The sequence below is a fragment of the Vicugna pacos genome, chromosome 9 (genome assembly GCF_048564905.1).
Source record: "Vicugna pacos chromosome 9, VicPac4, whole genome shotgun sequence".
Classification (NCBI taxonomy): Eukaryota; Metazoa; Chordata; class Mammalia; order Artiodactyla; family Camelidae; genus Vicugna; species Vicugna pacos.
Window position 1 is genome coordinate 50,484,132 of NC_132995.1, and position 12,154 is coordinate 50,496,285.

A 12,154-nucleotide genomic window follows, 5' to 3' on the forward strand; every position below is an offset into this window, starting at 1 on the left:
GCAGTTTCAACCTTTTTATTCAAAGCAGCTTCTCACAATGTATAAATACTGCGTATTAGCACACATGAAAAATACAACTTCTAAGGCACCCAGAAATGTGTTCATACACGTTACAGGACCATTCACAAAGAGGGTGTACAATTTGCTCTAGACAGTCAGCATTTGATAAATCAGAAGATTATTATCCCTCAGGACTGCACCCAGTCTCGGGTGATATTTACAGCGCGGTGAGAAAGGGTCTTCTGTACCTGCTTTTATAAGTCTATGAAGTACTCATACTTACAAATACTCAGAACTAGTTAAAGACTCTCCCGTGACAACCTGGCAAAATAAAACGAGTAGCCTAATTTGCAAAGGTCTCCTTGGATTTTGGTGTGTGTGCTAGACCCATGATCAAATCCAAACACCCCCAGGGTGGGCTGGGTACGTTTTTGGTAGCCTGCTTCATTATCAGAAGTTTGGTGATAAGCCTTACCACTGGAAAACCACTTCTTAAATCATTTCTCAACTGGTTAATGGTTTGATGATTTCATCATGAATGAGAATGGAGCATGACTTAGTGTGAGAATTGAAGAGAATTCTCAGGCTAAATAGGAGTTGGAATGGGTCGATGGAAAACACAAAGGACGCGGAAATTCAGCAGCTGCAGGATCTCGCTGCTCAGTGTGGACACATCTGAAAAACTCAGCTGGAGGTTCCTACTCAGATGGAGCAGTCTACACTGGTCAGATCTCCTGCAAGAATGCCGACCTCCACTCTTTATGGTACGGATAAAGGCTGGAACTACACAGTAGAAACACTCACTTGAGATAGCGAGTTTCACTTTGAGAAACTCACTTTTCAGAGCCTCCTCAAGGTGACAAACAAATCCCTGTGTGTGGCCAGCCAGGGGGAGCATGAGGCTGGTGGAAGTGAGTTTCTCTGTGCCATGAAGCGTGCACATCTCTGTCTAGATGTGCCCACAATCCATGAAACTCGTGCTTTGTTGGAATAATGGAATTCTTTGGTCCTTGGTTTTATGAAAGGCAATATTTTCACAATCCTGTCAACACGGACATCGGCAAATGACTTCAAGCTGGGACTAATGGCACAGGGACAAATTAAATACTAGATGGAAAATGTTACACCCTCCAAACTTCCCAGAGTTGCCTTAATGGGCTTCAGCACGAGGCCAGGTGTTGGGCGCAAGAGGCATGGTCAACCCATAGAGACACCAGAGCTGAAGTTTAAAACTAGATGTCAGTTTTTCTGACTGACACACACACTGCAAGTACTTGAAGCACATCTCCATCCTCATGGTGGATAAGATGACTTCATGAACACTTACTCGAGATGAACCAAATCATCTGACATTAGCCGTTCTATAGCCCTGGTCCTGGTCTCAAGATTATCTATCTGTAAAGCCTTGGTAAGGAGAATCAGTAGGTAATTATGGAAGCATGGCCAACTGAAAAGAATCATAATCAAACAAAATTTAAGTCCCAAATTTTAGTTGATTTTATTAGATTCCAGACACAGTAGATGCACTGCCAATGAGCTCCATGACTTACGCTTCATTAAAACAGCCCCAGGTGGACGGACTCAGCTGATGTGTATGTTCTGCATCTGGTCTGCCTGTCCCCTGCTAAACTCAGGTTCGGTATGGCTTAACACACGTAGTTCATGGATAAGACGCTCAGGACACATGGGAATGCTGATTATGTAACTGAAATTGACTTGAGATTGTCTACACAGTAAGACTCACATGTAAACTTTGTTAACGTCTCTCAAGGGGTGCTGACCTCAGCCAGACTGGACATTTCCAGGTCACCTGCAAGGAACCTGGGGTCAACCGCCAAGGTCAGGAGCAGGAAATGCCATTTGTTCAAAACAAGTGATAGACCAGCAGCCCTCCCTGCGACCGTGTCTAAACCATGTGAATAGTACAAAGGTGGCTCCGGGAAACCCGTCCTTGGTCCATCTGTATGGCCAAAGGCAATCACCAAGGTGCCTCTCCGGCCCCTGCCGCCATCACCTCAACCAGACTCTCCAGATCCACCACGGCGTACAGACTCCACGCACAGAGTCCATCTGCATGGCTTGAACTGCTTGGAAGAAACAACCCGTATTACCTTTTATTCATTTTCAACAAGCTTAAGGCTCTGTTCACAAACTCCATCAACTGCCACACAGTGAGAATTTATGGGGAGATCTTAAACTACATACGTAGTTGCAAAGGTTGGAAAATTTACCGATGCTACTGGTAAGGCTTATTCACAAATTCAGTACATTTTCAAATTATACTTCAGACTCAATTACTTTGAGAAAAAGAAAATTAACCTGCTCTCTAACAATATAAGAGCACTAGATTCTAATGGAAAAAAGGAACAAACCATTGGCACCAAACCAGAATGCTATTTTTTGAAAGAACAAGTGATAGTAATGGAAAAGATTGCCTAAAACGCATATCCTAACTTACCACAGAAATATAAAAGTTTATATTCTGAAAATATATACTGTATTAAAGTCTGTAAGCATTTCAACCAAAATTTGCAGAAATAACTAAGCAACACTTATCTACAACAAAAATATACATGCAAGACACCCCCCCAAATGGTTTCCCTTAAATATCTACAAAGGCAAAGTGTAGATTTTTAAAGATTATACAAAACCATTTACAGAGAATAAAATAAAATACTTAAGAAATCTCATTTAGAGTCTTAAATACTGTGTATATTAGTGAGGATGTCTAAACTAATATATACAACAGATCTAAGCATCTGAATACAGAAACACAGAAGAGAAGCAATTCTGCATTTTAAATACTCACTTAGGAAGATTGAAAGATGTTTCTATTTGTTTCTCTGTGTTAAAAAATTTCCACAGAAACTAGATTGGAAAATTACACGAATGTGACTAAATTTCAAATTAAGAAAAGTTTACAAAATATTTTTAAACCAACAATTAATAATGGGAAATGCAATTCAGTATCCAGTCCAGGCTATTCTGAAATGTGGCTATCTGGAGATAAAGCTGCACTGATCAAAGTCTATTGTGATTATCACTTTTCCATCCTTATACTAAACTTCGTAGGGGAAAAACATACTTTCATGCTTCAGAGAGAACATTCCCTAGTTTAATTTATACCAAACAAGAATAACAGTATAAATCAATTCCTCTGCTACCTTCTCAGAGTTACCCAGTTTCATTCCCAGAGAGCAATGTTTGATGGTTTCACCCACAGACATTACTTCAAAGCAGGAAGGGACATGTGGGTGCATTAATATTAGGCCGAGGCTTCCAAATGGTGAGGAGCTCTGACCACCTTAGCAAAGTTCTCCAAGAAGTCCACCTAGAACAGGGCTGTTAACTCAAATGGTGCCACTGCAAGATGTTAGATGTGAATCACCAGGGGCTGGAGCAGAGAGGACAGGAGAGTTCTCATGCATGGCCAATGGGACAACAAAGAGCGGACTGCCCATAACTCCTTGACTAAAGAGGTACCCTCAACTTCCCAACATGGCTGCTCTTCCAACTCCAAAAGCATTCTGGGATGGTGCTGCCAAGACCAAGCACAATTCCTCAAAGACCTGCCCAGACCCTAGGAAGTGACAGACTGGGTGGGGTGGGCACAAAGCAGAGGAGAGAGAGGAGAGCAAGGATTCCACGGGTGGAGACAGGGTGCTGAGATAGGAGATAAAAAGTGCACGTCTGACCCCTGTCTCGAGAAAGCTACTACCCTGAAACATCCACAGATCTGACAAATTCCAGCCCAGCTTGATGGGCTGCAAGTTACCTGGATTTCATTTATACATTATCAAAGCTACTATTCAGAAGGTAAAAATTCAGTGGTTCAGTCTACCCTGTAGCAAACAGATTTAACCAACTTTTGCCCAATGTGTGGAACATCCTTCTTGAACTGTGTGGAAACAATGAAAATACAGACTGTCGTGTAAAATACCTCCTGTTCTACGCAGAACCTGGGCATTAACAGCAGGCATTCCACCTCAGTGATGGTCTCATGTTCCTACCTTATCATCAGGGATCCTCCAAGTATTTAGAAGTTCGGATTTGATGATCCAAAGCTATGTTTTAGTCCAAAACTAAAACACTTCAGGTTTTTTCCAGCAGGGAACAAAGGTGGACATTGAGCAAAAGGAATTTCCAAACATCCTTTTTTCCATCTCCAATGAGAATCCTAACACTGCTTCTATAGATGTTGAAGGTGGCTGGCCCTAGAAGGTAAACAGAGGTGAGGTGCTCTTTCTTTAGATGACTTAGAGAAGGTTTGGAAATTATCTGCCAAGGATGAGGCTGTCTAGGGGCTTTGGCATAGCACACGCTGAATTGCTGAAAGGAAGAAGACAAACCCAAGGTGAGATGTGACAACAGGTATTTGGGCAAAAGCAGATGATTCTCTACAGCAATTCCCTATAGTCTGGGTCTGCACTTCCTACCAGATCCCACATGGACCACGGGGAGGGAACACAGGACTTCCTCTGGCTGGATACAATCAAGGTGGCTGTCCCCCATGCTGGGTCCCCGGGCCGAGATGTCACAGGTGGCAGGAGAAGGGAAAAGCAAGTGAGACATTGCCTCTTCCCTGACCCTCGTGAAGTTCTGGGGAAACTCAGGAGACAGGCTTTCTACAGAGGAAACTGAGGCCACCTTAAGGATGGAGGGTCCAGGTAACCTCCAGGTTCACTGTTTAAAGGCCCATGTCTCTAGCTCTAGTGTAGACACCCCGCCTGCTCTCTGGAACACAAAGCTCAGGACCAGGAACCCTCTCCATCTGCCCAGCCCACTGCATCCAGCCACCCTTAGAGTCGGGAAAAGGGCCAGAGAGAGGGAAAGAGAGACAGACAAACAGAGAGCGAAGAGAGAACTGTAGCAGCAACCCTCCCTCTCCCCAGCCCGCATCCCCTCCCCCAGCTGTGCCCAACTCTCACGGCTCCCCCCAACGCTGTCCAAGGAAGGGTCGAGAGAAGCTGGTGACTAACACAGGGAAGAGGAGATGGGCGACCAAAAGTCACCTGAGGACACTGGGGTTGTGATGGCAGTGGGGAAATCACGTCACTCTGAGAATCTAACTTTCTCTGGGTTTGACCCTTAACAGGTTTAAGCCTCACGCAGAACGTGTTATGTGTCTGCTCTGATCCTGATGTTTACCTTCTCCTCTCCAACCAAAACCAAAACCAAAACTGAGAACCAAAACCAAAACCCCCTGCTTCCCTGCGGCAAGGCTTTGGGCTGATGGTCTGAATACAATGCTGGGGTCCCTGTGCAGACCCGGGCCCTGGGGCAGGAAGCCTCATCCCGATTACTGCTCCCTGATGTGTGTCAACAACCTGAAAAAAGATGGAGAGTCCGGGCTTCTGGAGGCAGAAAGATTCAGACCTTCCACTGACAGCTCAACAGAGTGGGAACACTTTACCCACCAACCTGGACGGCCCAAACCAGACCTCAATGCCCACGTGGAAGAAAGGGACTCAGAAACCCAAGTGGAGTCATTTGTCCCAAAGAAAAAAGTCCCCCACAACAATGAGCAATCCCCAGACAGGCCCACTCCCCACCCCTTCCTGATGTCACACTATTAGGGGCCGGGGTGTCTCAGGAGCATTCAGGCTGGAGAGCCCTTTATCTCCTTAAAGGCAGCAGAGTGGGGAGAAAACGCTTCCATGGTATCTCCCAAGAACAGGTATTCAGTTATCACAGGACTGTTTCACATGTAGAAAACCTGGTGCAGGGCTGTTCCTTTCATTCACAGAAATCCTTCCATCCTCATCTCTCTGAAAACTTATTTCAATGTGGTTCTTTGCTAGAATGCACCCAACAGCATGAACCTTGTAGGGGATTTGGTCCAGGGCAGTATGAAAATAATATCTGTGAGAACGACAGATATCATAGTATATAAACAAAAATAAATAAATTAAATAAGTCTAATTAAAGAAAAAACATTTTTCCTAGTAGTTCGTGTTTTTGCAAAACTAGCTTTACATATAATACACATAAATTATCAGAATTTCCACTTACATTGTTTTAAAAATATATATTTAACAAAACACTCCTAAATGTACAATATCTGGTTTTGTAAATCACTCAATTGGGTTTTAAGACCAAGCCCTAGAAGCCACACAGATTTGCATCAGAGAGGAGACTGAGGCGGGCTCTACACGATCGTTCTGCTCATTGGTCTGGAGACTCCCTAAGACTGGTCAGCCCTGGTCACTGAGTCTGCACTTAACCAGGGAGAGCCACGGCAGCCAAGTCTCCAAATCAGAGGCACTGTGTAGACTCAGCCTGAGTCGGAAGGATGGGGAAACTGGTCTTCCCCTTCCTGGACCAGGATGGTGCATTTCAGCAAGTGGGGACGGGGCAGGGGTACCCGGCAGAGGCCTGGGAAGATATAGCCCTCGATAGCTCTCCAGCCAGGTGGGGAGGGGACATGGGGGAGGCCAAGTATGCTGCGTTTCCCATCGTGACACAAAACCAAACCAATGAGGAGCAACCAAAGGACACGAGGACATGGATACAACCCTAGTATAAAGGGACACCTTGACAGACTCCTTGGCCGGGCATCCGCTGTGCTCCAATTTCTGAAACACAGGGCAGAGGTGGAAGTCACGTGCCCATGAGCACTGGGGCAAGTGAGCCAGGGCCCTCAGACTTCGTAAATTTTGTCCTGCAGGTAGCTGAAGAGGGAATCCAGGCCTTTGGAGGAACTCCAGAGTTGCTTGAGCATGAGGCATTCTTTCTCGTTCACATCTTCGAGCACTGACTTCAGGAAGCTCCGGACGAGACATTTCGACTCCTCCAGCACCTGGAGGGAAATGCACAAGCCTTGTTAGCCAGCGCCCGGGACTCTGCTCCAGAAGGGCACGCGTGGCCAAGCTAACCTTCCCACGTCCAAAGCCAGAGGAGGCTGCCTCCCGCAGCTCGGGGCTTCCCAGGCCCTGTGTTCCCTGCAACGCTGGGAACGGAGTCCAGGCGGGCTGAGATGTGGAGCCCTCAGACCCTGGGATAGATGAGTGGGCCCCATGGTCCTCCTGCCCCAAGAGCTTGGCCTTTTACCCAAAGGGGAGACAACCTCAGAGTCACCTTCTATCAATGAAAAAGTCATGAAAAAGCTTGGGAAATACTGCTCTCAGGAGCTCCCGGGCAACTGAACTCAAGAGTGGGTGAGGACCACAGAGTAAGACAATGAAATGAGTTAATGGTTGTCTAAGTATCCAAATGAGCCACCCCAACAGCAGTGCCCCTGCCCAGGCTCAGCAGTAAGAGCAGCAGCAAAAATAGCATCCGTCATCATAACAGTGAGTAATAATAACTGCAAGCACCAGCTGTGTAATGAGCAACACTCCTGATAGTAACAAAAGTAGTAATACTGCAGTATTGCAGAAGTGCTAATGGTAACGCTAGCAATAGCAGTAACGGTGACAACAGTAATAAAATAGTATTATAGCCGTGACAACGGCTATAATACTAGCATTATGGCAGTAATAATGGTAATAACAGTAATAACCATCATCAAAACGAGTAAGAACAATTGTAGCAATCACAGTAATAAGAAGCACAATGCCACTGCAACCACCGTTAACCAAAGGCCCTAGGAGAGGTACTTTCATGCATTCTTTCATTTCTTCCTCATGTTAACTCCACACATAGGTAGTATTTTTATCTCCCCATTATGGGGCAAAGACCTGGCGGATGTGGCCGGCAGGCCCTGGCGGATTCTGCAGGCTGCACTGCTGACAGGCAGAGGGCCGGCGGGAAGCGAGGCATCCGAGCATCCTTCCCTGGCCTCCACCACGCTCCATGGACACCAAGGCTTCAGCTCACAGCCTTGCAGAGTGCTTTCAAGCAGAAACAAACAGGACAAGAGCTCCCACACCCAAGCAGGTGGGAAAGGGGTGGTGGTCCTACGCCTCGTCTTGGGCTGGAGACTAATGGTGATGAGAAAGGGCTGGCAGGCCAAGACTGCCTCTTTCCTCCCAAGAATTTCTCCAAAGAACACCATCTCCCAGGGGTCGTGGGGAAGATTCTGCCTCAGTGAATCACCCCAAAGCTCATAATTGCTAACTGTGAACAGGAGAGACTTCCTAACAGCATTTCTTCAGCTGCTGGTTTCACCTGAGCACCTCCGCTGCCCGGAGACCAAACCCTCAGTGGAGCTCCGGGGCCTTTCTCCCACCTGCCTTTTCTGTCTGCTGTCCCTCAGATACCCTGTGCACCTGCTCACCCCACCACGAGCTGCTGCCTAAACTCCACGTGGGGTTTTGGACTCATGTGCCCTCGCTCACGCCTTTTCCTCTGTTAAGAATGTCTGCCTGCCCCTCTACACAGCTGTCCCTAGATCACCAACCACCCCACTTTGCCCAAGCCCATGGGGTCTCCTGGGACATGGGGTTTTCGGTAGTAAAACCAGGAGAGTCCAAGACAAAGTGGGACAAGTTGGTCACCACAGTTATCAGGAAGAATAAAAAAGAATCCACAGAAAGATTAGTGAAGAGCCTGGCCCATAATAAGTGTTCCCCAGCCCTGTCACTCTCACTGGGACCATTAGGCTTCCCAGGAGTGAAGCTTACATACAGTAGATACCCATGAAAGGCTGAGGCAAATCAGGAGAGGTGTGACAACTGGGTGTAGGTTCAGTGTAAATGGGGAGAAGGAAGGAGGCAGTCACGGGTCTGCCCGCAATCCAGCCTCGCATCCCCGTGATCATGATACTGAAGCCCAGAGTCCCAGGCCTTCCGCTCCCAGCATCTTTCTCATTTCCTGCCCTGGCCCTTAATCCACCTGCAGTGGCTGTTTCCATGCAGCGTGCAGAGTGACTTGTATGAGATAAAATCGACACTTAATTAAAACCCTGCGCCTCTTTGGAGGTATTATTTATTTATCTGTGTTTCAATGTGTCTTCAGAGTCGAGCGGTGATGTTTAAACGTGCTGAGGGCTGGGCAGGCAGCAGGAACGAGGTTCACGGACGGCGAGATCTGCTCTTTATCGTCTCCTGGCTGCTTAACATCGTCTGTCCTTACTCGTCTTTACTTCTCATTTCTCTGAAAACCAGAGCTGGTCTGTGTTTTCGTGTGTGTTTAGGACTTTCTTTTAAGGACACATTTCGACCCCAGAGAATAAATCTCTTCTGTGAGGTTTTCAAACTGGAGCTGGCAGGGAATATGAGACAATGCTGACCATCTCCCTTGAGATTTAAGTCTCAGCACTGAGAAGGGACATCTGCTAAATGACATGGGGCCTTTCATGTACTCTGTGTGTCCTTTGGCAAGTCAATCACTCCATCTGGCCTCAAGGCCCTCATCTGTAAAATGGATCTACTGCAAGGACTGCACACAAAGACGCAGGAACTCACCACCGCGCTGCAGGACGCCATCTCCTTGACCCTCAACATGACCTCCTGGCTGAACGTGGTTGGCCAGAAAACCTGGGACACCAGCCCTCGGCTGCATGCCTCCTGGGCAGTGAGCTTCCGCCCGCAGAAGAGCATCTCGTTGGCCTGAGAAAGCAAAGGCAGAAGAAGGCTGAGAATCAGAGTGACTCCCTGTCATTAGTGAGTGTGGACTAGCTGAGTGCACCTGTCCCAGCTATTGGAGGCAGGATTCTTAACCAGGGGTCAGAGAAGCTTTGGGAACCACACGCAAACACTTGTGTTTGAGGTGCATCTTTCTGAGCAGAGGGTGCAGAGCTTCCATCAAACTTCCCCAAAGAAGCCAGGTACCTACAGGGCTTCATCTGCCCAATACCCATACCCACGTCTGGCAGCAGACCCGCAGGATTGGACACATACCTCAGTCCAGGTACCCCATCCATGACGACCAATTCAGGAATGAGCAGATGATCTACCCTAGATATTACAGCTCTCCATGAGGTTTCCAAGCTGGAGAGGATGGGCAGAGTCTTCCTCCCTCAACTGAGCCCAGGGCCACCAGCTGCTGTGTCCCCATGGAGAGGCAGGGCCACAAAGACAGGTGGGATGGGGAAGAACAGTACTGACGGCACTTGGACTCCTGGACCCGCACCTCAAAAGGAGGGACCCCTGCTGGACCTGCCAGTTATGGACACCATTAAATTCCCCTTTTCCCTCCTTTAAGCCAGTTACAGTGTTTTCATCACTGGCAGAGTAATACCCTAATCCCAGTGCAGAGAGACACGCCTCTCCCAGTGGCCAGGGGCTGCGCACAGGCACTGCCCAGCTGCAAAGGGTGGAAAAGCCTTTGCCTTCTGAGGTGCCCTATGCACCCCCCTCTCCAAAGAATTTCCCTTGACTTTGGAGTGTGCAGGTGGCATACACGTTCTGGGAGGAGCTATGTGGATAAGGACCCAGGCATAGACAGAGCACAGTGCAGTCACTCGCTGTAACTTACCAACGAGTGACTCTCCCACTGATAATTAGGGTGAGATGGTCACGGCCATGTGACGGGGCCCCTCTCCCCTTCAGGATGAACCCCCACCTCCTTCACACAGCAGACAATCCAGTCTCTCCCACCCCCAACTGCTGTCCATCTGCCTCCCCTCTCCTTCCCTTCCCGGCCCTGAATGCTCAGCGGCTCTTAGATGGACGCTGAAATGTTGAGGTCTCTCAGCCTCTGGATCTACACACAGGTTTCCCTTTGTTCTGGCTGTCACTGGTGGGTCATGATGACCCAAAGGACAATCTTTCACACCAGAAGAGAGAAATCTGTCAGGTTGGTAATAGGCCTACAGGATGCCTGTGGCTGGAGGTCTGAGACAAATACGTGCCACTGTATGTATTTAGAAACAACTCCGTCTCAGGAAGAAGAAAGGTAAGGAAGGAACTCAGGAGGAGCCAAAGAGGACACAGCCAGCAAGAACATATCTCAGCCAGCAACATGCTCAGAGTCTCAGAAATGGCTGAAATAAAATAATGAGATAAGCTTGTACAATGTTAACATTTTTGTGATTGCAAAGGACAAGAACCGGGCAGAGCATGGGCGCCAAGATCAAAAGGGAAAGGGCTTGCTTCCCGGGCCCCCTGCCTGCCTCATTTTCCTGTCACTGCTGAGACTGTTAGCGGCCCAAAGCAGCCCGAGCTCCTGAATCAGAATGGCCTTGCAATCCACCTGTGGGCCCTGCTGCGTGGACACCGGCTGGCAGCAACTCTGGGGAGGCAGAGGAAGAGGGGAAAGCCAGGAGACTCCACAGGCTGGGGCACCCCTGGGATTCTACCTCTGTGAGGGGCCATATCCTACTCAGCACAGAGGAAGGGCAAAATTGTAGGGACCCGAATCCAAGCGTCACAGGGAGGGACCCGCCGCAGAGACAGAGAGGCTTACCAGCGCGACGCCCAGGATCTGGGGGAAAGTGTATGAGGAGCAGCCGGCGGGTGTGAGGCGGATTGTGGCATAGGGGGTCTGAAACCAGGCCTTCTCACTGGCCCACACGATGTCGCACAGGGGCAGGATGGAGGCGCCCAGGCCCAGGGCGGGCCCATTGATCGCCACCACGATGGGCTTCTTAAACTGGATAAAGGCCTTCACAAAGTCCCTGGGGAAGAGAAGAGACCCTTGTTAGCAGGTGACCAGGCCTGCTGAGACCCACTGACACCTTGATTATGCCAAAGCACAAATAAGCTTCCCTAAGTGCTCCCAGACACCGAGCCCCGGAGCTGCGGGTACAGCATGGCACACTCAGTGCTTGGTACAAGGTTTTCAGAGGGAAACTCATGGGATGAACACATGTCCCAACTGGCCCAGAGGGTCCCAGGTCACGCCCGCATCCGGTTACCACGTCCTTCTCCCCGACAGATACAGACAAACTGAATATACTAAGGAAGACAGCCTGAATGTTAAGGTTCTGAACAGAACCAAAAGGAGGGTGTTACAAGGAGGCATATTTGAACTCAAGGAGAGAAGGGATGTTCTAAGGGCACTGGCTGAGGGTGGAGTGGGCAGCTTCGGGACGTAAGAACTTCTCATGATTGCAGATATTCCAAGTTTGGTTCAATGATCATGCTGGGTGATGCTGCAGAGGGAATTCAAGCTTCAGATGGTGGGCACAGGCGGGGACTGATGACATTTAAGATCTCTTTCACTCCTAGGCCTGTCTGATTCTGAGTTACCTAAAGGGGTGCCAGACTCACTGAGGGTGGTTCCAGAATGCTGACGAGGGTCTGTGTGTTTGGGTGGCTTTGACGAAAAT

The 12,154-nt window shown here is 48.5% G+C and overlaps 1 protein-coding gene across 1 annotated transcript in view; it reads right to left on the reverse strand.

Moving 5' to 3' along the window:
- CDYL2 (chromodomain Y like 2) overlaps positions 1 to 12,154 on the reverse strand; it is a 149,707-nt gene continuing 137,553 nt past the window's right edge. Inside the window, exons 5-7 of the mRNA XM_072967787.1 lie at positions 11,290 to 11,500; positions 9,348 to 9,491; positions 1 to 6,799 (exon numbers count right to left, since the gene is read on the reverse strand). Of these exons, the coding sequence (XP_072823888.1) occupies positions 6,641 to 6,799; positions 9,348 to 9,491; positions 11,290 to 11,500 (514 nt within the window). The 3' untranslated portion in view covers positions 1 to 6,640. The remainder of the gene's footprint in view (positions 6,800 to 9,347; positions 9,492 to 11,289; positions 11,501 to 12,154) is intronic.